Source organism: Ovis canadensis, chromosome X, assembly GCF_042477335.2.
Source record: "Ovis canadensis isolate MfBH-ARS-UI-01 breed Bighorn chromosome X, ARS-UI_OviCan_v2, whole genome shotgun sequence".
Taxonomy (NCBI): domain Eukaryota; kingdom Metazoa; phylum Chordata; class Mammalia; order Artiodactyla; family Bovidae; genus Ovis; species Ovis canadensis.
In genome coordinates this window covers 64,140,604-64,166,168 of record NC_091727.1, presented here as the reverse complement: position 1 = coordinate 64,166,168, position 25,565 = coordinate 64,140,604, and the positions used below count along the sequence as shown (strand labels likewise).

The 25,565-nt window shown below is 38.7% G+C and overlaps 1 protein-coding gene across 8 annotated transcripts in view; it reads right to left on the bottom strand.

Moving 5' to 3' along the window:
* The window catches only part of EDA (ectodysplasin A), a 358,964-nt gene that overhangs the window by 78,036 nt on the left and 255,363 nt on the right, over positions 1-25,565 (bottom strand). For all 8 annotated transcript variants that reach the window (XM_070290292.1, XM_070290295.1, XM_070290293.1 and 5 more), the window contains one exon: positions 18,362-18,467. In XM_070290292.1, coding sequence (XP_070146393.1) covers positions 18,362-18,467 — 106 coding nt within the window. The remainder of the gene's footprint in view (positions 1-18,361; positions 18,468-25,565) is intronic.

Genomic DNA, 25,565 nt, shown 5'->3' with positions numbered 1-25,565 from the left:
CATAGTGTAGGACTAATGCTATAGAATTTGTATACCACCACAGTCCAATAGAAACGTAAGCCACACAATTGAGCCATATATGTAATTTAAAATTTTCTATTAGCCATTATAAAAGCAAAAGAACAATCAGGTGAAATTAATGTTACACTTTAACTCAATATACCCAAAATATTGCCTTTTTTAGATACTAAGTCTTTGAAATCTGCTACATATTTTACATTTATGACATATCTTATTTCACATTGGCTCATATCAAAAAGCAGAGACATTTGCCAACAAAGCTCCATCTAGTCAAAGCTATGGTTTTTCCAGTAGTCATGGATGGGTGTGAGAGTTGGAACATGAAGAAAGCTGAGAGCCGAAGAATTGATACTTTTGAACTGTGGTGTTGGAGAAGACTCTTGAAAGTCCTTGAACTGCTAGGAGATCCAACCAATCAAATGTAAAGGAAATCAACCCTGAATATTCATTGGAAGGACTGATGCTGAAGCTGAAACTCCAATACTTTGGCCACCTGATGCAAAGAACTGACTCACTAGAAAAGACCCTGATGCTGGGAAAGATTGAAGGCAGGAAGAGAAGGGGACGACAGAGCATGAGAGGGTTGGATGACATCACCGACTCAATTGACATGAGTTTGAGCAGGCTCAAACATACATATATACGTTACATAATACATACATAGGCTTTCCTTATTCCCCCAGTTTTATCAAGGTGTAATTGACCTATAACATTGTATTCAGTTAAGGTGTACAACAGAATGACTTGATATATGTATAAAGTATGAAATATTTCCCACAATGTTTTAGGTTAACATCCATCACCACACATAATTATAATTATTTTACTTGTGAGGAAAACCTGTAAGATCTACTAGTAGCAATTTTCAGATATACAATACAACATTGTTAACTATAGTCACTATGGTGCACATTACACCCCCAGGATTTCTGAATCTTGTAACTGGAAGTTCATACTTCTTGACCACCTTTGCCCATTTCCCCAATTACCTACCCTTGGCATCTGGCAACCGCTAATCTGTTCTGTCTCTTTGAATATGTTTTTTTTTTAGATGCCATATATGAGTGACATTATATAATACTTGTCTTTCTCTGTCTAGTTTTTTCCACTTAGCATAACACCCTCAAAGTCCATCATGTTGCAAAATGGCAAGATTTCCTTCTATTTTATGGCTCAATAATATTCCATTTTATTATTGGGGTACCCAGGAGGCTCAGAGGGTGAAGAATCTGCCTGCAAAGCAGGAGATGCAGGAGAAGTGGATTCAATCCCCGGGTCAGGAAAATCCCCTGGAGAAGGGCATGGCAACCCACTCCAGTATTTTTGCCTGGAGAATCCCAAGGACAGAGGAACCTCGTGGGCTACAGTCCATAGAATCTCAAGGAGTTGGATACAACTGAAACGACTGAGCATGCACATATACATATGCACCACATATACACCACATTTTCTTTATCCATTCATCTATTGAATGAGACTTATGCTGTTTCTATGTTTTGGCTATTGTAAATAGTGCTGCAGTGAATATAGGAGTACAGATATCTCTTCACAATAGTACTGTAGTTTCCTTTGGATATATACCTAGAACATACATAGGTTTTTTTGTGACAACTTAAACATAGGAGACTTCCTTTTTATAAGCTTAAATATATTGGTAAAGTTCATCCTACTACTAAGTGTTGCTACAGTTCATTGGTTTGACTGCTGTGTAATACTTCACTGTATGACTATATTACAGTTTATTCATACACTGTTCTGCTGATGGACAGCTAGGTTATTATATTTTTGTTTGTATATTCTTGTCTAAATTTACTATTTTATACACATAACAGTTTCTTTTTGGTAGAGATCTAAGAATTCACAATTCTCACCCAAATGAAACAATTCTATGTCAGGTGAGGGAGAAGGCAGGTAGCGATCATGTAGAGAGAGTTTTAGTATGAGTTCGAATGAGTAGGAAGAGCAACTGGTAGGGATGGTGTTGCTTGAGGAGGCCCCCAAAACATTGTGAGTTGCAGCTGGTCTTAGTTTTTCTGTCATATTTTCCTCTACTGGGCTGCACCATAGGCAGTTAAAGCTTGGAACAGTAGCAGTGAGTAAAGCCAGGCCCTACTGATGAAGATCAGAAAAATTTTGGCAATGCCAACATATCTACAGAACTAGGGCCCCGTCTTCTCAAACGTGCCACCCCTGTCTGGTGCTTCGTGGTCAATCCCTTTCCTCTGCATCTCATAAATCATCTTTCTGTACTGGGCTATGTGCAGGCATATACTGGAGGCATTGGCAGGGCAAAACAAGAATTTGACTTTTCGTATATATTTAAGCATTCTCTGAGAGTGGGGGAAAGATGGAAAATTCTAAAACAGAGAGTTGTTTTTCTGTCCTAGCCTATACTAAGTTCATCACTATGAGCACAGTAAAAATAACCTCTAGGAGTTGGAGCTTAGCATAGCTGGTTCTAATGAAAAAGCACAAATCTCAGATTGTTAGCTAGATCAGCTATGAGGGACTGATTCTGATTTAAGAGAGGTTGATGAATTTATATAAAGGTAGGACAGAGAAAGAGCAATAGGAAGTTCAGGGTCTAAACCAAGAGCCTGGCAATGATGAAAGAGAGAATTACACAGGTGCATGTAATTATACAGGGCATCCAGAACTTAGATTTGCCAAGGGCTTTACATTTTGCAAAGTGCTTTTCAAAGCACACTATATTTAATCCCCACAGTAACCCAGTGAAGTAGGTATTACCATTATTGCCACTTTATAGGAACTGAGGCCGAATGATTAATAAGCATGCTCATAGAGTTTCACAGCAAGGAAGCAACAGACCAGCAACTTGAACCCAGGTCCCTAAACGCAAAATGAACAACTGTTTTATTGCCCCAGTGATTTACAACTGAGGTATTAAAGTGTGTTGCTAATACTTTGCTGCTAATAATGATTTATGTATATAAAAACTGGAATAGATTTAATAGTGTTTCTGTAATAGCACCACTCATTTGCATCCTGATAAGGTTTCTTGAGCATGAAAGAAAGGAACCTAGTTATAGCCAGCATGTTAAAAAAAAAAATGCATAGAAACTCCAAGAACCTCAGGAAGGCAGACCAGGTACCCCAAGGAGGGAGTCCTGAATGTGAAGTCTACCCAAGCTGTGTATTATGCTGATACACAAGATCTGCCACACTACATATCATAGTAGTCAGAGAAGTAACTACATTTGGTAAATTAAAGGTAAAATAACAATTATAGGCAATGTAATTTTTATTTCTTCATTTGTATTTTTATGTGAGAATGGAACATTGGTACATTGCCCGAAATAGCCCTTTGAATAGTTGTCTGGGCTGGAATAGAACTGGAAAGGACCCACAAGTTGCTCCCTCATTCACAAATATTTATTACAGCTCCTTCCTTCAATCTCTCAATGACTTACCAAGTATTTGCTTTTATACACAATTCCTGTGGCTTCACAGATATTTGCATCATTCACTATTTGTCTCTTAAGATCTTCCAAATGCAGCTTTCTCAGTTAAAAGAGGGGAATATGCCTATTATACAGAGCGAAGTAAGATAGAAAGAAAAACACCAATACAGTATATTAACACATATATATGCAATTTACAAAGATGGTAACGATGATCCTATATGCAAGACAGCAAAAGAGACACAGATGTAAAGAACAGATTGTTGGACTCTGTGGGAGAAGGCGAGGGTGGGATGATTTGAGAGAATAGCATTGAAAAATGTATACTATCATATGTGAAACAGATCGCCAGTTGAGGTTCGATGCATGAGACAGGGTGCTCAGGGCTGGGGCACTGGGATGACCCTGAGGGATGGGATGGGGAGGGAGGTGGGAGGGAGGTTCTGGAAGGGGAACACATGTACACCCATGGCTGATTCATGTGAATGTATGGCAAAAACCACCACAATATTGTAAAGTAATTAGCCTCCAATTAAAAAAAAAAAAGAGGGGAATAGTTTAGCATGGACCTGTAGCAAGTTTTCTTTGAATCTGGAAAGATTCATTAACCACTTGACTGTTTGCTTGTCCTAGCTAGTTGTTGTGCTGAGGTAAAAGGAATCTCTAACTTCTTGTGACATATCATCTAGCTAGGAAGATGTGAGATGTACATGAAAGAGATCTACCAAATGTGTTTCAAACATGTACAAAGAAGAAAGTAAACTAAGAAGATGAGGGAGAGAACAAGATGACAGAGGAGTAGGTGGTCGTGGAGAATATCTCTCTCCATGGATACATCAGGAATACACCTTCAGTCACAGAAGTGCATGCAGAACACCAGTTGAGAGCAGTCAGGCAAAATGTCTTGCATCTATGCACACAGGGTTGCTTTGAAAAAAAAAAAAAGGGTTGCTTTGATCATGTCTAACTCTTAGTGACCCTGTGGACTGTGACCTGCCAGGCTTCTCTGTCAGGGGGGGTTCTCCAGGTGAGAATACTGGAGTGTGTTGGCTAATACTCATTGCCATACCCTTCTAGAGGCACTAGCCAAATCCCCTGAATACCTGCTGCTGCCAGAACCCCTGTGACCTAAGCAGGTGCACCAACTCCACACCTGGCCCTCACAGGGGCAATCCAAGCCCTCCAGGGCCGCCTCAGGAGCTAACCCCAGGGACGACCTACATGCAGAGGTGGAAATAAATCCACAATTAAAGCCCAGGGGCAGTATGGCTAAAGAAGAAAACCCAAAACCTTTCCACCAGCTGTACAAGCTCTATGGAATATATAAAAGGCCATTGAGAGCTCCCACAAAAGAAAATGTACTAGTTCTGATAGCTGCGGACACTGGAGATGAGAACACAGAGGCGTATGACCAGATTAGAATCTGAGCTGCCCCCACAGCAGGTCCAGAGACCAGCAAAGTGTGGAAGGGCATCTAGCTTTACAACAAATGTTAAAGGGACTTATATAGTCAAGAAATACAAGAGAAGAAAAAAAAATCTACAAAATGAGTTCAGTTCGTTCACTCAGTTGTGCCCAACTCTTTGTGACACCATGGACTGCAGTATGCCAGGCCGCCCTGTTCATCACCAACTCCCAGAGTTTACTCCAAACAAAATTAAGAAAATGGCAATAGGAATATATATACATCAATAATTACTTTAAATGTAAATGGTTTAAATGTTCCAACCAAAAGACACAGACTGGGTGAATGGATACAAAAACAAGACCCATATATATGCTGTCTACAAGAAACCCAATTCAGATCTAAAGACACATATAGACTGAAAGTAAGAGGATAGAAAAAAATATTCCATACAAAATGGGAAGCAAAAGAAAGCAGGAGTAGCAATCCTCATATCAGACAAAATAGGCCTTAAAATAAAGAAGATTACAAGAGCTAAGGAAGGACACTACATACTGATTAAGGGATCAATCCAAGAGGAAGACATAACAATTGTAAATATCTATGAACCCAACATAGGAGCACCTCAATACATAAGGCAAACACTAACAGACCTAAAAGGAGAAATTGACACTAACACAATAATAGTAGGAGACTTTAACACCCCACTCATACCAATGGACAGATCATCAAAGCAGAAAAATTAATAAGGAAACACAAGTCTTAAATGATGATATGGAGCTCATTGATATCTTCAGGACATTCAATCAAAAGGCAAAAGAATAGACCTTCTTCTCAAGTGCACATGGAGCATTCTCCAGGATAGAGCACATCCTGGGTCATAAATCAAACCTCAGTAAATTTAAGAAAATTGAGATCCTATCAAGCATCTTCTCCAACCACAATGCTATGAGACTAGATACCAATTACAAGAAAAAAACTGTAACAAAATTAGAACTGAAAAAGGAGAGGTTACAACAGACAATTCAGAAATACAAAGGATTATAAGAGACTATCATGAACAACTATATGACAATAGACAGCCTGGAAGAAATGGACAGATTCTTAGAGTAGTTCAATCTTACAAGACTGAACCAGGAAGAAATAGAAATTATGAACAACCCAATCACAAGCACTGAAATTCAAGCTGTGATCAAAAATCTCCCAAAACACAAAAGCTCAGGAGCAGATGGCTTCACAGGAGAATGATATCAAACATTTAGAGAAGAGCTAATGCCTATCCTTCTAAAACTCTTTCCAAAAATTGCAGAGGAAGGAACACTTCCAAACTCATTCTATGAGGCTGCCATCACCTTGATACCCAAACTAGACAAAGACAGCACAAAAAAAGAAAACTACAGGTCAATATCACTGATGAACATAGATGCAAAAATCCTCAACAAAATTTTAGCAAACAGAATTCAGCAACACACTGAAAAGCTCACACACCGTGATCAAGTTGGGTTTATTCCAGGAATGCTAGTCTTCTTCAATATATACAAAACAATCAATGCGATACACCATATTAACAAATTGTAAGATAAAAACCATATGATAATCTCAATAGAGGCATAAAAAACCTTTGACAAAATTCAGCACTCATTTATGATTAAAACTGTTCCAAAAATGGGTATAGAAGGAACATACTTCAACATAGTAAAGGCCATATATGATAAGCCTATGGCAAACATTATTCTCAGTGGTGAAACACTGAAAGCATTCCCCCTAAGATCAGGAACAAGACAAGGGTGTCCACGTTCCCTACTATTATTCAACATAGTTCTGGAAGTCCTAGCTACAGAAATCAGAGAAGAAAGAGAAATGAAAGGAATCCAGATCAGTAAAGAAGAAATAAAGCTCTCACTGTTTGCAGATGACATGATACTGTACTTAAAAAACCCTAAAGATACTATTAGAAAATTACTAGAGTTAATCAGTGAATTTAGCAAAGTTGCAGGATACAAAATCAACACAGAAATCACTCGCATTTCTATATATTAACAATGAAAAATCAGAAAGAGAAATTAAGGAATCAATCCCATTCACCATTGCAACAAAAAGAATTAAATTCTAGGAATAAACCTACCAAAGGAGACAAAAGAACTGTACACAGTAAATTATAAGACACTAATGAAAGAAATCAAAGATGACATAAACGGATGGAGAGAGATTCCATGTTCCTGGGTAGGAAGAATCAACATTGTGAAAATGACTATACTCCCAAATGCAATCAACAGATTCAATACGATCCTTATTAAATTACCAATGGCATTTGCCAAAGAACTAGAACAAAAGATTTCACAGTTCATATGGAAACCCAAAAGACCCTGAATACCAAAGCAGTCTTGAGAAAGAAGAATGGAGCTGGAGGAATTAACCTTCCTGACTTCAGATTATACTACAAAGCTATAGTCATCAAGACTGTATAGTACCAGAACAAAAACAGAAATATAGACCAATGGAACAAGATAGAAAGCCCAGAAAAAAACCCATGCACCTATGGGTACCTTATTTTTGACAAAGGAGGCAAAATATACAGAAGGGCAAAGACAGCCTCTTCAATAAATGGTGCTGGGAAAACTGGACAGCTACATGTAAAAGAATAAATTAGAACACTTCCTAACACCATACACAAAGATAAACTCAAAATGGATTAAAAACCTACATGTAAGACAAGAAACTATAAAACTTTTAGAGGAAAACATAGGCAGAACACTTGATGACATAAATCAAAGCAAGATCCTCTATGACACACCTCCTAGAGTAACAGAATAAAAACAAAAGTAAACAAGTGGAACCTGATTAAACTGAAAACTTTTTGCACAGCAAAGGAAACTATAAGCAAGGTGAAAAGACAACCCTCAGAATGGGAGAAAATAATATCAAATGAAACAACTGACAAAGGATTAATTTCCAAAATAAACAAGCAGCTCATACAACTCAATACCAGAAAATCAAATAACCCAATCAAAAAGTGGGAAAAAGATCTAAACAGGCATTTCTCCAAAGAAGACATACAGATGGCTAACAAACAAATGAAAAGATGTTCAATATTGCTCATAATTAGAGAAATGCAAATCAAAACTACAATGAGATATCACCTCACCCTGGTCAGAATGGCCATCATCAAAAGTTATACAAACAATAAATGATGGAGAAGGTGTGGAGAAAAGGGAACGCTCTTGCACTGTCGGTGGGAATGTAAATTGATACAGCCACTATGGAAGAAGATACGGAGATTCCTTAAAAAACTAGGAAAGAAACCACCATATGACCCAGCAATCCCACTCCTAGGCATATAACCTAAGGAAACCAAAATTGAAAAAGACACACGTATGCCAATGTTCACTGCAGCACTATTAAGCAACCTAAATGTCCATCAACAGATGAAATATCAATAACTTCAGATATGTAGATGACAAACCTGTATGCAAGTCAAGAAGCAACAGTGAGAACCGGGCATGGAACAATGGACTGGTCCAAAATTGGGAAAGGAGTACATCAAGGTTGTATATTGTCACCCTGCTTATTTAACTTATATGCAGAGTACATCACACAAAATGCCAGGCTGGATGAAGCACGAGCTGGAATCAAGGTTGCTGGGATAAATATCTATAATCTCAGATAAGCAGATGACACCAACCTAATAGCAGAAAGGGAGGTAGAACTAAAGAGTTTCTTGATGAAGGTGAAAGGAGAGTGAAAAAGCCGGCTTAAAATTCAATATTCAAAAAAATAAAGATCATGGCATCTAGTCCCATGACTTCATGGCATATAAAAGGGTAAACAATGGAAACAGTGAACGACTTTATATTCTTGGGCTCCAAAATCATTGTGGACAGTGACTAAAGGCATGAAATTAAAAGAAGCTTGCTCCTTGGAAGAAAAGCTATGACAAACCTAGACAGCAATTAAAAAGCAGAGACATTACTTTTCTGACAAAGGTCTGTCTAGTTAAAGCTTGGTTTGTCCACTAGTCACATCTGTGAGAGTTGGATCATAAAGAAGGCTGAGCACCGGAGAATTGACACTTTTGAACTGTGATGTGGAGAAGACTCTTGAGAGTCCCTTAGATTGCAAGGAGATCAAACCAGTCAATCCTAAAGGAAATCAATCCTGAATATTCATTCCAAGGACTGATGCTCAAGCTGAAGCTCCTGTACTTTGGCCAGCTGATGCAAAGAACTGTCTCATTGGAAAAGACCCTGATGCTGGGAAATATTGAAGCAACAGGAGATGGGGATGATGGGGGATGAGATGGTTGGAAGCCATCACCGACTCGATGGACATGACTTTAAGCAAGCTGTGGGAGATGGTGAAGGACAGGGAATCCTGGGGTGCTCTAGTCCATGGGGTCACAAAGAGGTGGACATGACTGAGTGACTGAACAACAAACCAAAAGGCTTAGTGAGGTTGGTGCTAGCCTTCTCTTACATGTGTAGAGTAAGAAGCCTCAGTGGATTGAGATTTTATTCCTCAATCATTGGGTTTTATTCTCCCCCCCTTTTGTGGTTTTGGGTTATGTTCTGTGTTGGAGACTGCTAAATAAAAGAGCTCTGAACTAATCAGGGTATATTGAGAATAATCATATTTTGTTTATGAAACTCTTTTTGTGTATATTTCTCCAAGATGGACAAAAATATATGCAACAAACCATCAATAGCAATAGCAGTTTGTAATATCCAATTTTAAATTCTTTAATTCTTAATTAATTGGTGGGATAAGAAAAAGAGAATTCTTAAGACAAACCTTATTTAAAATAAATACTCCACCTGAATCTTTAAGACCAATTTATATCTTTCTAAGTACTTTAGCATGTATTATCTTTTTGATCATCACATTCCTGTGAGATATGCAAGATAGCTTCTTTTCTCAAATATAAAAGTGGTGATCAGATTATAATATTTGACAAAAAGTATTCTCATTTATTCTATCCATAACCTGAGAAATAGACGGGTTAGTACTATTCTCATTTTATTTTTTTAATGAAACAAGTAAAGTATTTATTAAGAGGGAAAAAAAAAGTATAGTACATTTGGATAGACAGGTGGGTGGACTCAGGGATAATCATGATGATGTGATCACTAATCTAGAGCCAGACATCTTGGAATATGAAGTCAAGTGGGCCTTAGAAAGCATCACTACAAACAAAGCTAGTGGAGGTGATGGAATTCCAGTGGAGCTGTTTCAAATCCTGAAAGATGATGCTGTGAAAGTGCTGCATTCAATATGCCAGCAAGCTTGGAAAACTCAGCAGTGGCCACAGGACTGGAAAAGGTCAGTTTTCATTCCAATTCCAAAGAAAGGCAATGCCAAAGAATGCTCAAACTACTGCACAATTGCACTCATCTCACATGCTAGTAAAGTAATGCTCAAAATTCTCCAAGCCAGGCTTCAGCAATACGTGAACCGTGAACTCCCTGATGTTCAAGCTGGGTTTAGAAAAGGCAGAGGAACCAGAGATCAAATTGCTGACATCTGCTTGATCATGGAAAAAGCAAGAGAGTTCCAGAAAAACATCTACTTCTGCTTTATTGACTATGCCAAAGCCTTTGACTGTGTGGATCACAATAAACTGTGGAAAATTCTGAAAGAGATGGGAATACCAGAGCACTTAACCTGCCCCTTGAGAAATCTGTATGCAGGTCAGGAAGCAACAGTTAGAACTGGACATGGAGCAACAGACGGGTTCCAAATAGGAAAAGGAGTACATCAAGGCTGTATAGTGTCACCCTGCTTCTTTAACTTATATGCAGAGTACATCATGAGAAACGCTGGACTGGAAGAAACACAAGCTGGAATCAAGATTGCCGGGAGAAATATCAATAACCTCAGATATGCAGATGACACCACCCTTATGGCAGAAAGTGAAGAGGAGCTAAAAAGCCTCTTGATGAAAGTGAAAGAGGAGAGTGGAAAAGTTGGCTTAAAGCTCAATATTCAGAAAACGAAGATCATGGCATCTGGTCCCATCACTTCATGGGAAATAGATGGGGAAACAGTGGAAACAGTGTCAGACTTTATTTTTTGGGTCTCCAAAATCACTGCAGATGGTGACTGCAGCCATGAAATTAAAAGACGCTTACTCCTTGGAAGAAAAGTTATGACCGCCCTAGATAGCATATTGAAAAGCAGAGACATTACTTTGCCAACAAAGGTCCATCTAGTCAAGGCTATGGTTTTTCCTGTGGTCATGTATGGATGTGAGAGTTGGACTGTGAAGAAGGCTGAGTGCCGAAGAATTGATGCATTTGAACTGTGATGTTGGAGAAGACTCTTGAGGGTCCCTTGGACTGCAGGAGATCCAACCAGTCCATTCTAAAGGAGATCAACCCTGGGATTTCTTTGGAATGAATGATGCTAAGGCTGAAGCTCCAGTACTTTGGACACCTCATGCGAAGAGTTGACTCATTGGAAAAGACTCTGATGCTGGGAGAGATTGGGGGCAGGAGGAGAAGGGGACGACTGAGGATGAGATGGCTGGATGGCATCACGGACTTGATGGACATGAGTCTGAGTGAACTCCGGGAGATGGTGATGGACAGGGAGGCCTGGCGTGCTGCGATTCATGGGGTTGCAGAGAGTCAGACACAAGTGAGAGACTGAACTAAACTGAACTGGAGTCAGGGAGAGAGAGTTATTAAGTCGTGCCCTGGGGGCAGTTTGAATTACATTTAAGGGTTATTTCTTCTGGCTTTTCTTTGACAATCATTTTGATTTGCCTGGTTCACAGTCCATATTTGGTATAATCTCAGAATCCTCCCATGTGTGCACACATATCTATTAGCTAAGATGGATTTTACAGACAAGGCAGCTGGGTAAAACATTCTTTGACATTGCTTCCCCTTTGACTTGCAAGGAGGCTTTTCTGCACATGTGTGGTCAGGGAGGTCTCCTGACTTCAACAATGAGAAATATGTGGTCTGGGCAGGGCTCAGCCTTCTGCCTTAATTGTCTTGATATTCTTGTCTTGGGGTTTCAGTCCATAGATAATGAATCTCTAATTGTTGTACCCTGGGTTGGGGGGCCACCTGCCTCTTGCCTCAAATCCCCCCTGAGAGATGTAAACCCCAAAAAACTTTATTGGGAAGATGAAAGGGGAAGGTCTGTCTTCTGTAATTTTTTGAGGCTGACAATGGACTTGTAGACCCTACCTAGCTGGAGTCATGGAGTTCTCATCCTGTCTCATTAAAGGGGCCCAAGGGTGACTTCTGCTAATGTTTTTGCAACATCTGCTATGGAGAGTGGCTGGCGTCCCTGCATCACCACTGTCCTGTGATGCCCTAGAGAAAAGAAACTAAAAATTAGATTAGAGGAGGGGAAAGTTATAAGAAAATAGAAACCTCCAATTGCTATGGCCTATGATGGACTTGGGGTAAAAACAAATCCAGCATTGTGTCAAGTGAGTGGAGGGAGCAAAAGTTTATGCAATGCAAACCACAGAGTTGTCTGTCCTTCGTGTAGATAAGGGAGATAATACTATTCTCATTTGATACTAATAATTACCAATTACTGAGAACCTGTAAGTGCCAGAATTGAGTTAGGCATTTTACTTTATCTTTAATTCTTATAATACTAAAAGGAAGTACCGTTACTATATTTAGGTCATGAGAAAAATTACGCTAAGAGAGGATATATGACTTGGCCAAGGCCACAAAGCTGGAAGTAATTTTAAATTTTAAATCAGGTCTATGTGGCTTTAAATTCTATGTTCTTTCCTTACCCCAAGCTATTTGAGAGAGAAATCAAAAGTCTGGAAGGTTGTTTATTGATATCAACAGAGTTTTTCTTTCTTGTATGTATTATTTCTTCCAGGGACCCAGAGCTTGACTGTACTAAATTTGAGTTTTGTTTCTGATAGCTTATGGATTTTGCATACTATGCTGTTGGGTTGGAGAGAACAAATTATATTCAAACTGCTGATCTGAAATGTGAAAACAACCTCTGAAATAAAATGTTTGTACCACAAATATACTCTTCTCCTTTACATAGGTGATAATGTAAACCTACGCTTTTAAAGAGCTTGGCGGTGACTTATAAAGATAATGTGCTACACAAATTAATGACCTCATGACTCAGGTAAGAAATCTTTTGTTTCTTTTGAACAAAATAGAGATTTAAATACGTGACATGTAATATAAAATTTAATCATTGGAAGCATGTAATTCATACTTCAAAATTTGATCTTTTCAGTGTAGTTTTTTTTTTTTAAGAGTACTGAAGTATGTCTGAAATTTGAAGAGACAATCAAAATGCTGTATTTACAATATCTGAATATACTCTCAGGAGATATCATGAAGTAATCAGGAAAAACACATTCTTTTTCCATTTCCTTTTTAAGAAATCATATTTCTAAACAGATTAGAATCAAAACATAGCAAATTAACAAGTCAATCTTCCTGCTTTTCTGTCACAGTATAAGATAATGATGTGCCGAGTTTCATCTATAAAGATGACACTACTAACTTTCTGGCAGCAGGCCAAATCCATGAGTTGTTTTGCTACAGGGAGAATATTTGCACAAAGCCATCTTTCCCCCAGTAAACCATTTGACAAATAGCACAGATTGGTTAGATCCCCCTCATTAGGGTATAAAGAAACACCGAGAGGTTAGACCCTAAACAACTGAACTAATGCACCACATTACTAGGTTCATTAAAGGGATGCATACAGGAAGAAGTGGTAAAATGCAGGCAAGATTCATAAGCTCACACCAAAGCATCCCTCTTACTTCCCCATCTCAAAAATAGCTTTTTCTATATTTCTGAACATGTTAATGACATAGGATCTGTCTTCTAATTCAGTTTGGAGTCCTCAACAAGAGAGAAGGTAGGGTTAATCACTATTTCTAAATTACCCTGTGGGTCTAAATGGTGTTACTCTGCACCAGAGAGATGAGTAAGAAGATCAAGAAAATTAAGTTAAGAATCATTGTACATGGCTCAAGTTTGTAAACAAGGAAGAATTACATTTGCCATGTTAATATTTATTTGCCAAGTGTTTGGAGAGTAGGGGAGAGATGTAGTGAGATGGGGGAAGATGCCAAGAGAATTTGCGATTAAAATACTATTGATCAAATGCTTGAGTGAGCATTTGAAAGCCCTGAGGTGGTTCTGGGCTTGAGTCAGACTTTCTCTGCCCAAAGGTTCTGGCTTCCGCTCAGTCCTTCCTTTAAGTCTCCTATATTACATATCAGGATTCCTAAACCAAGAAGAGAGTCAAAAACCCTAGGGGATTAGCTAGGCTTTCCACTTGCTATTCCCTTTGTCAGAAATGCATCTTCTACTTTTCTTCATCGAAGTCCCATTCATCCTCCAAAATCTAATTCAAATGTCAACTTATTCATTCAAATACACATGCCTAGTATGTGCTAGCTATTTCCTTGGAGATATACTTAATATTTGACTGGCCTTTCTGTGGTTCTTTCCTCTGTGCTTCCACTGCAATCTTATCATACTTCCATATAAGTACTTACCATCTCTGGGAAGTACTTATATGATTCTCTCTTATGCACTTACAGAACTAAGGAACCTTATCTTACCCATTTTTTGTATCTCTGGATGTAATATAATACAGTGCCTTGTCCACAGTAGAGTAGATGGTTAATAAACCTCTAGCTATTCTCCCACTCCCTTTCATTTATATTTTATATTTTCTACCTACTTATATGACTTGATTCTCAGTCTTTCTGTCCCTATTACTTTACTCAAACTGCTCTGACCATACTTTTTACTGAATTCAATGGATGGACGAGACACACTTCTTCTATCGGATTTGCTAAATTGGTAAAATATATGCTTAGAGCTGCTCTCAGCTATTTCTGCCACCTTATAGGGAGAAATTGCCTGAAGAAAGAGGCTAATACAAAGGGAAGCAGAATTGAGAAAGTCCTGATGACATAATTTTTTTTTTGGTTGCACTGGATCTTTGTTACTGGGCATAGGCTTTCTCTAGTTGCAGTGAGTGGGGGGCTACTCTTCATTTGTGTGAATGGGCTTCTCCTCACGGAGGCTTCTCTTGTTGTGAAGCACAGGCTCTAGGCACAGGGGTTTCTGTGGTTGCAGCACACAGGCTAAGTTGCGGCACACAGGTTAGCTGTCTCATGGCATGTGGAATCTTCCTGGACCAGGGATTGAATCTGTGTTCCTTGCATTGGCAGGAGGATTCCTATCCACTGTACCACCAGGGAAGTCCCTTATGACATTATTTGAGCCTCAAGAATCAGCCAGGTTTTCAGCCAGGTTTGTCAGAGACTTTACAGTTAGAAATAAGCCAATAAAATCCTTGTTGTTGATGTTGCTTAGTCACTAAGTCATGACTGACTCTCGTGACCCCATGGACTGTGGCCCATCAGGCTCCTCCATCCATGGGTTTTCCCAGGCAAGAAATACTGGAGTGGGTTGCCATGCTCTTCTTCAAGGAATCTTCCCGACCCAGGGATTGAATCTGCGTCTCTTGCACTGGCAGTTGAATTCTTTACCACTGAGCCACCAGGGAAGCCCCAATAAACCCTACACCCTCTTAAAAACAAAACAAAACAAACGTTAATCCCATTTAGGTCAGCTATCTCTCACTTATAACTGAGAAACTCCTAACATAGTTAATCATCTCCATATCTATATTTCCAGTCCAGATATTTTTCCTGGGCTTCAGATACATATATCCAAATATTTATAGGTTTTCTCCTCTTGAATTTCCCATAGATACCTGTCTAAAACCACACATCTTCACACTCTGATAATTTTTGCAGTAAATAGTACATCACCTTTCCAGAAACCTTGACGGTTTCCTTGGCTCCTCTCCCCACCCCGTTACATTACCAAGTCTTTTGCTCTTTACTTCTCAATATTATACTAATATAATCTTTGAAGATTAAAATATATATATATATATATATATATTGGATTGCACAATAAGTTTGATGTAGGCACAAAGTGAGCAGCATCTAATGACTGATGAGAGTATGAGGTCAGGAGGAAATTAGATGAGAAGTGCTAAAAATTAATAAGACACTTTGTCCTTCAACAGACGGGAAAAACTATTTTGTTTCAAAACAGTATAAAGACTTCAAAGAAGATCAGTTGCAAAGAATCTGGTGGCCAGGTCCAGATAAAGTGGTTTGGGAGAGAGGACGAAGTTGCCTTCTTTATGAGAAAACTAGGAAAGTCAGATGTAGAGGTAAACTTTAAAAGCCACTGGACTGTAAAAGCCTCTGGGGAGAGGAAGGGAAGACCATGCCCACGACAGAAGGTGATATTGTTCTTACCACCTCTCTTCTCGCTTCTGTAGCAATCAGGGAATATGAAAAATTTGGTGGTACTGGGTGTGGTTCAGAGGAAGAATTGAAGGTGGAAAGATCTACATACATCACAGAATAAGATAATGAGAGAAAAGTGACCTTGATTCTTAGTTCTCAGTTTATATATAGGTTTCCCTGGTAGAAGAGCTGGTAAAGAATCCGCCTGCAATGCAGGAGACCCTGGTTTGATTCCAAGGTCAGGAAGATCCCCCAGAGAAGGGATAGGCTACCCATTCCTGTATTCTTGGGCTTTTCTGGTGGCTCAGCTAGTAAAGAATCTGCCTGCAATACAGGAGACCTGGGTTTGATCCCTGGATTGGGAAGATCCCCTGGGGAAGGGAAAGGCTACCCACTCCAGTATTCTGAGCTGGAGAATTCCATGTAAGAGTCAGACATGGCTGAGTGACTTTCGCTTTCCAAAGACTTCCAGGAAACTGGCGAAAAACAGATGTCAATAATGGGTGAATCTTACTTCATGGACCACATTTCCTAGGTTCAAACTTGGTTATTAATTATATATAAAATATCTGCTCTAGAGAACAGCCCCACTGGTTCAGTTCTCAGTTGAAGGGCTCAAATCTGTTGCCACCTCCATTGACTAGAAACACGTGTGTGTGTGTGTGTGTGTGTATTCAGTTGCTCAGCTGTGTATGTGTGTATGTGTGTGTGTGTGTGTGTGTGTATTCAGTTGTTATCGACTCTTCATGACCCTTTGGACTATAGCCCACCAGGCTCCTCTGTCCATGGGGTTTTTCAGGCAAGAATGCTGGAGTGGGTTGCTATTTCCCCCTCCAGAGGATCTTTCCAACCCAGTGTTTAAATCTGTGTCTCTTGCATTGCAGGGGGATTTCTTACCCCTGAGACTTCAGTGATGCTCAAGAAACACCCTACTTACCTTATTTCTGACTTTTGTTTTTATTACAGGTTGTTGTTCTGAGCTCTTTTTCAGTCTTCATCCAGCTTTACCTCTTCTTGTCCCAAGTGACAAACTCTTGGCCCCATTGCATTAATTGCTCATGCCATCTAGAACTGCTTCCATCATTGTAACATTTTTACACTGACAAATGTCAGCTTTAAAAAAATCTCATTTTCACTTTCATAAAGTCATATTGCTTTGTAACCCCCTAGAATATATATCTTTGGAAGATTCTGTCAGACATGTGCTGTCTTTGAATCTAGATGGCTTTACAATAGCCCAGAGCTATGCGTTCTACAAACTCATATGCCAAAGAGGTATCATTCTATCAATTGACAGAAAGATATTAAAATAGATCAGTTCAAAGACCCTGCCCAGGAACTAGCTCAACATTTTGTTATGCCCCACAAAATGCATTGCTAGTTAATATGAAACTGCTTCACCTTCAATACAGATGGTTTTCATGCCAAATCATAACTTAGCTAATGGGGCAATCAACATCATTGATTTATATTACAAACACCAACAACTTGCTAGATACTAGACTGGATTTGGGGGCTTTACAAAGAGAAATGAATCTCTGTAGTCGAGGAATGTACAGATGAATTCTAGAGGTCTGGTGGTCGTGGTTTAGTTGCTAAGTTGTGTCTGACTCTTATGACCCCATCAACTGTAGCCTTCCAGGCTCCTCTGTTCATGGGATTCTCTAGGCAAGAATACTGGAGTTGGTTGTCATTTCCTTTTCCAGGGGGATCTTCCTGACCCAAGGATTGAACCTGGGTCTCCTGCATTGCAGGCAAATTCTTTACTGACTGTGCTACGAGGGAAGCCCCAGAGGCATGGTAACTGATACCAATGAAGACATAATTATCATTGGATTTAACATATCATGTAAGTGCTACCATGGCACAATACTCTGTCAATTTCAAAAATAGGACTGAATCCTCTTGATGGTCTTAGTAGATATAGGATGTCCCTAGGAGAGATGAGGTCTTTATGAGGGTGATCTTGAGAGGTCCAAATGCCATCATGGCTCTCAGATACACTAAAGGCTCTCAGATACACTGAAAGGACTAAAGGTATCTGGGGTTGGAGGAGGCAGGATCTTTGTATAGGCAGATTAGGTAGGTTAGGCTGGGAAAATCTTCTGCAACCTTGATTCTATGGATCATATATGAGATGGTGAAGCATACTTGAAAAAGTAGTTTTTAGAATGGTATTGCCAGATATATGATAAAGGATCACCCAAGCAGACCTACCATCTGCTCCTTCACTGCTTTTGCTTCTTTTATTGCGGCGAACACGCCTACTTTCCTCTTCAGAGTATGACTTTTCTTTAGGGATGAAGAAATTCACAAGGGCCATCTGAAAAATAACGAGTAGATTAGTTAAAGGTTGAGCCAGTCAACTATTTTTGTTGTGGTTTAGTCACTAAGTCATATCCAACTCTTTTGCGACCCATGGACTGCAGCCCACCAGGTTCCTCTGTCCATGGAATTTTCCTGGCAAGAATACTGGAATGGGTTACCATTTCCTTCTCCAGGGGCTCTTCCCAACAGGATCAAATACATGTCTCCTGCATTGGCAGGTAAATTCTTTACCACTGAGCCACCAGGGAAGCCCCAGTCAACAATAGCCAACAGAAAAAACTGGCTTTCTGTAGACAGTCTGCCTTCACTTTAAATTCAGAGTGTCTAAGATGAATAGATAAAGATGTGGTACACACACACACATATATATATATATATATAGATAGATATAGATAGATATAGATAGATATGGAATGGAATATACAATGGAGTATTAGTTATAAAAAAGAATGAAACATTGCCACTTGCAGAAACAAGGATGGACCTACAGATTATCATATTAAATGAAGTAAGACAAAGACAAAATCATCTGATATTGCTAATATGTGGAATCTTAAAAACAGATACAAATGAGCTTATTTACAAAGCAGAACTAGAACCACAGATATAGAAAACAAACTTATGGTTAAGAAAGGGGAAAGAGGGGGAGGAATAAATTAGGAGTTTGGGATTAATGTATACTCACTACTATATATAGAATAGATAACAACAAGCACCTACTGTATAGCACAATGAGCTATAAATATTTTGTAATAACGTTTAAGTGAAAAACCTTGAAATATATATATATATATATATATATTCATCTGAACAACTGTGCTGTACATCTGAAACTAACACAACATTGTAAACCAACTATACTTCCAAAAAACAATTCAGAGTGTCTAAAGCTCACCCTCCCTTCCACTGTACAAATTTTCATTTTTGATACCATTATTATTTTAATAATGTAGGCATAAAATTTTGGTTAATATCTTCTGCCCCTCTGCCATCTGCACCAAATATCTAATGGGTAATCCTTCAGTCCTACTGGTCAGTATAGTTCTAGGGTTCAGAGATCCCAGTCATAGATTTCCAATTTCCCTCACATACTACTGATGTCTTCCCAGAACTAGACTTCAGCTTGTTACTCCTTCTTGGACCACATTATTATACAGCCATTACTTTTCCACATTCCTATCTATGCTGAACTTTTGGGTTCTTCCCAGAATGGTGTGCATCCAATTATGATAGGATGGTATCGTTTATGTTAACACTCTTCTGGGAGTTAGTAATGACAAAGTGCACAATTATTTTTTCCCTTTCTTACTCCAATAGAACTCCTATAGAACTTGTGGTCTATAAGATTCATTTCAGTACTTGGTCCTCTACTGTCTTATGATGATCTCTCATAATAGTACAATGTATTTCATATGTGAATGGGCCTGGTATCACTAATGATAATCACAGCTTAAATATATACTTGACTGAATTAATCATAATTTCTCAGCATGAATGCTTATTTGTGGCTAAGGAAAATGTGCTCGAGGAAAACAGTGGACCGAGTATTACAAAATAGGATTGAAAGTGATTCCAAACCCAACTCTTCCACTTATAGTTGTGTAAATTTGGGCAAGGTCCTTAAGTTTTAATTTCCTCATTTATAAATAGGGGCAATAATTGTACTTTGTTCATTAAGTAGTTATTGTGTTAGCAAGTACACAGTATCTAATATGCATTTAATAAGTGAGAGATATGATTATAATTGAAATTAATATTAAAATAGACTTGTTAGATAGTTTAGAGGCTAAAAGGAAGAAATCCTAGTGTTGGTTAAAAAAATAAACAATTCCAGAATAAACTCATTCCTGCTGCATCTTTGATTAACTGGAAAAAAGATGGGTAGAACTCAAGAAAGCCTTAACATTCTACATAAACTTTCTAGAAAGCATGTGATTTACTGTTTACATAGACAAACTGCAGCCAATAGCCTTAATATACAAGATTAGCATTTTGCAGAATATATACATGTATTAAATACATAATTGATACATGAATATACAGGCAATCTCCAACTTGCCTTAGGGTTTATTTAAAAATATTTAGGTTGAATCATATGAAATTGCCATTTCTGTATGTCAAAAATGGTTAAATATCAGCAATTTCACACAGTTCAACTGAGCAGTGTTTTTGTTACTTCTTTCTTGTTGTTCAGTCACTAAGTTGTGTCCAACTCTCTGCAACCTCATGAACTGCAGCATGACAGGCTTCCCTGTGTTTCAATATCTCCTGGAGTTGGCGCAAACTCACGTCCATTGAGTCAGTGATGCTATCCAATCATCTCATCCTCTATTGCCCCCTTCTCACTTGTCTGGAATGTAAAATGCATTTTCTCATAGAATCAACATAATAAAGTCTGGCTAGGTTTCCAGATAAAGCCCAAATAAAGTTACTTAACCCACAACATAAATCAGTTCAGTTCAGTTCAGTAGCTCAGTTGTGTCTGACTCTTTGTGACCCTATGGACTGCAGCACACCATGCCTCCTTGTCCATCACAAACTCCCTGGAGTTTACTCAAACTCATGTCCATTGAGTCAGTGATGCCAACATAAATAACTTATCACAATAATAATGATATAATCCCAAACTGCTATTTACACTAAAATCTCAATTATTTTAGTGTAGAACAAGTAATTCTAGATAGAAGAGTGTTCTTAATAACTTGTGCTGAAGTGCTGAAACTCCAACTATTTTGACTACAACATGATTTAACTCTGTGTTTACTGAGTATGTAGAAAACTATTTGCCTGTACATTAAATGGAACCAGCCCACTATGGTTTTAAGTGTTTGTTTGTTTGTTTGTTTGAAGTTACAATTACATTACAGAGTGATACATGCTTTGTTAAGTAAAGAGAAGCATAAAGTTCTCTGGGAGCAAGAGGAAAAGTATCTAATACAGACTGGGAGTGGACAAGGCTTCTTGCAGAAGGTGCTACTTCTATGAATCCTGTAGGATGTTGGAGAATTTAGTGAGGAATGGGAAAATGAAAAGGAATTCCAGGCAAAAGGACCATTATGCTTCAAGGTTCAGAGGAAAGAGAGAGAAAAGCTATTTTTGGAAATAAAAGTACCTTAAAATAAGTGGTAGGAGGTGGGAAGGAATGGTAAGGAATGAGGCAAGAGATATTAAACAAAGACCAGATTATGTTAAGGAATTAAAATTTTATCCTATAGCAAGGAGATCCTTGGAATAATTTTTCCTTTTACATATTTTGTTCTTTTATGAAAGTTTTAGCTATAATTTATATACAGTTAAAGGGCTTCCGGGGTGGGGCTAGTGGTAAAGAATCTGCCTCCCAATGCAGGAGACCAAGAGATGTGGGTTCAATCCCTGGGTTGGGAATACCCCCTAGAGAAGAAAATCGCAGCACACTCCAGTATTCGTGCCTGAAAAATTCCATGGACAGAGGAGCCTGGCGGGCTACAGTCCATGGGGCTTCAGAGTCAGACATGACTGAGTGGCTGAGCACACAAACATACAATACAGTGCACATATTTTAAGCATACAGTATGAAAAATACACACATTTGTAACCACCATTGAGATCAAGATGTGGAACATTTCCATCACCCCAGAATTTCCCCTTGTGGCCCTTCCAATCATTCTTCAGTGCTACCCCAAATCCAGGAACCACTGTTCTGATTCTATCACATACCTTAGTTTTTCCCATTCTAGCAGTTTAGATAAATGGAATCATACAACATGATTATATGATTTTGTGTTGTTTCTTTCTCTCAGCAAAATATCTGTGAGACTCATCCACATTATTGAATATTGGTAGTTCATTCCTTTTTCTTCCTGAGTAGTACTTAATTGTATGGATATACTATAGCTTTTTAACACATCTGCCTTTTGAGGGACATTTTGGTTATTTCCAGTATGGGGATATTATGAATAAAGCTGATATGAGTATGAGTCTTTGTAGGGCATATGTTTTCATTTTTCTTGGGTCAACACCTAAGGGTGGAACCTTAGGGATATATGGTAAGTATTTACTATAAGGAACTATCAAACTATTTTCCAGAGACTGTACCATTGTATTAATATATTCCCACTGGCAATGTAAGAGAGTTCCAGTGTTCTGCATCTTCACTACGCTTGATAATATCAATTTTTAATTGTAGCCATGCTTGTGGATGCAAAGGGATTTTTCACTGTGGTTGGGTATTGAATTCTTAACTTCTTATTAACGCTTTTTTTGGTCTCTTACCTGGCTGTCAACTATCAGATTTCACTCCACCTAGTTGTAACATCTTTTCCAGTCTCTTCAAATTTGCTGCTTATAATCTTCTATAGGCTTGTCACCTCATTAAAACTAATTAAAATCATGTAAAAACAGAGAAACAGGCAGGCAGTGTGTTTTTGAATGGTTTTTGCATAAAGTAAGATGCATATTCTCTGGTGGCTTAGAAGTCATTTGTTTACTGCTTATTTCTGGCTGTGGTCTGGATAAGTCAATCTGTCAGACAACTGAGTTTTACAAAGGTATGTTATTACAGTATAATGCTATTTCTAGGGGAAAGGGATTTTGAAGCACAAATGGAGAACCTTCCCACCATCACCAGCCAGAATTCTAGAATTTTCTTTATACTCTTTGTGTTCCCTCATGGGTTCAGCTCCTATGAGGATTCTGGCAGGGTCTTCAATCAGTTTCTTATGTCCTGATGGCAGCAGTGGGAGAATGTGATCACATATTAATTGTTTCAAAGGGTCTGATGGGAGCCTGTGAGAACTGAGGCTTCCAGAGAAGGAGAGCTGAGGGAGAAACCAGCTCCTACAGATAGCAGAAACAAGTCCAGTTTCCACGGGTAGTAGGAGTAGCTTAAAGTCCCTTCAGAGAGGCTGTTGGCAGTTGGGGCTGGTGCACTGGGACGACCCAGAGGGATGGTACAGGGAGGGAGGAGAGAGGGGAGTTCAGGATTCGGGAACACATGTATACCTGTGGCAGATTCATGTTGATGTATGGCAAAACCAATACAATATTGTAAAGTAAAAAAAGAAATAAATAAATAAAATGAGGAAAAGAAAAAAAAAGTAAAGTGTTCAATAGATGGGGACTGCCTGTATATGAAAATGCTTTGAACAGAACATAGTTTCCGTTTTCTCAATGAAAGCAACACAGAACAATGGTTAGACTGAAAGAGGATTCCTATTCACAGTGACCTTATTTGAGTCTCAATTAGAGGTAAGAAGGAAAACCATCCTCTGTGTAGTATAATGGTAAAGACAAAAATCAGTGGATGCTCATACAAAGTCTAGAATTCTAGCTTGAGTTTTGCATTCATTAGGATGGTCTCCAGAGGCAAGTTGTAGAATATGAACAAAATAGTCTTCTCTCTTCAAATATTTCTTTACTGTTGCACAAGGGAGGAGGCATCAGGAATGTTGGCCACAGCCAGGCAATTTGTTCAAGGGGAAAAAATCTAATTCTTTACACTTTATTAACTGATTACACCCTTGTTTCCTATGGTAAAATACATGTTAAACAGCACCTGCAGATGACAGGGATCTCAGCTGGAAAAAATTCGTTAATGCTGAGACATGAGGGATAAATTCATTATTGCTAGTGACTCTCCAGATATTGCTGTGAACACTTTTTCTCTAGTATCTCAACCCTCAAAATTATTGGGTACCTTTTTATTTTTTTACCAATATTGACATAGAATAAATTTGATTCATTTTATACTTCATGGCAATATATGTGATTGTATTAATAGTTTACTGATTCATAGGAAATTACTCATATGCTTCTTGAGGGCAGAGACCTCATTTTGTCCATTTTGGTAACCCTATTGCCTAGCTCTGGACCTGGCACATAGTAGGCCCCTAATAAGTGTCTCTCTGTCAAAAGAATAATAGAACTATCAGTAATCAATTCTATAAAGCCAGCATTTTATTTGACATGAATGAGACCACATTTCTTAAGATCAACCATGGTGCGGTAGCCTAAGGACACATTATACTATTGGCAGTTAGCAAACCAAATGGATCTTAAGAGTGAGAGAGAAGAAACAAGGATACTCAACATTGATCACAGCATCCCATGGGAGCTGCCACCAGCAGGGTCAGGGTAGAGGTAGCAGTCATCAGTCCAAATACCAAAGGAAATTGGCACCCTGGACACCTCTGATGTGAGTGCTGGGGACTATCCACTTTTTAAAAAAATATATATGATAATGACTGAAATTATGTAGTAAATTAAACATGGAAATTAAAGAGAACCAAAATTTTTCACATAGAGCTAAAAGCAGTTACTGAATTCTGCTCTCTAGGCAGTTTGACTTAAAAATCACTGCCCCATAATGCAAGTGACTACAAAGTAGAAAATAAAAAAGAATAGTATCTTTATTTGAGGAGATTACCATAGTGTGGCATTGGCAAGAAATTATACTATAGACCAGCTCAGTCTCTGCCTTTTCTTACCTCCTATTTTGGGGCTCTAGAGATCATTTACAGATAAGGCAATGACACCCCACTCCGGTACTGCTGCCTGGAAAACCCCATGGATGGAGGAGCCTGGTAGGCTGCAGTCCATGGGGTTGCTAAGAGTCGGACATGACTGAGCGACTTCACTTTCACTTTTCACTTTCATGCATTGGAGAAGGAAATGGCAACTCACTCCAGGGTTCTTGCCTGGAGAATCCCAGGGACAGAGGAGCCTGGTGGGCTGCCGACTATGAGGTCACACAGAGTCAGACATGACTGAAGCTACTTAATAGCAGCATGAGCAGCAGATATCATTTAAGACATCAAATAATGCCAAATATTTTTAATATGAAAATTTCTTCTCTTCTATTGATAGTAAACTCCTAAAAGGTTACTTGTAGGTTTTGAACCTGTGTGGTCTTGTCCTTTGGTTAAGGGGAAATCTGTATTTGGTTAAGGGGAGATGCGTATTATAGAGAAAGGTGAGTTATTTTAAATACACACCTACTAACACAAAGGGGGAAAATAGATTTCTCCTCTGATCATGTTTCTTAGGTTTGGCCCTATTCCTACCATCCAGAACAGAACTGAAGAACAATTATGGAACTGATTCTCATAAATGGACA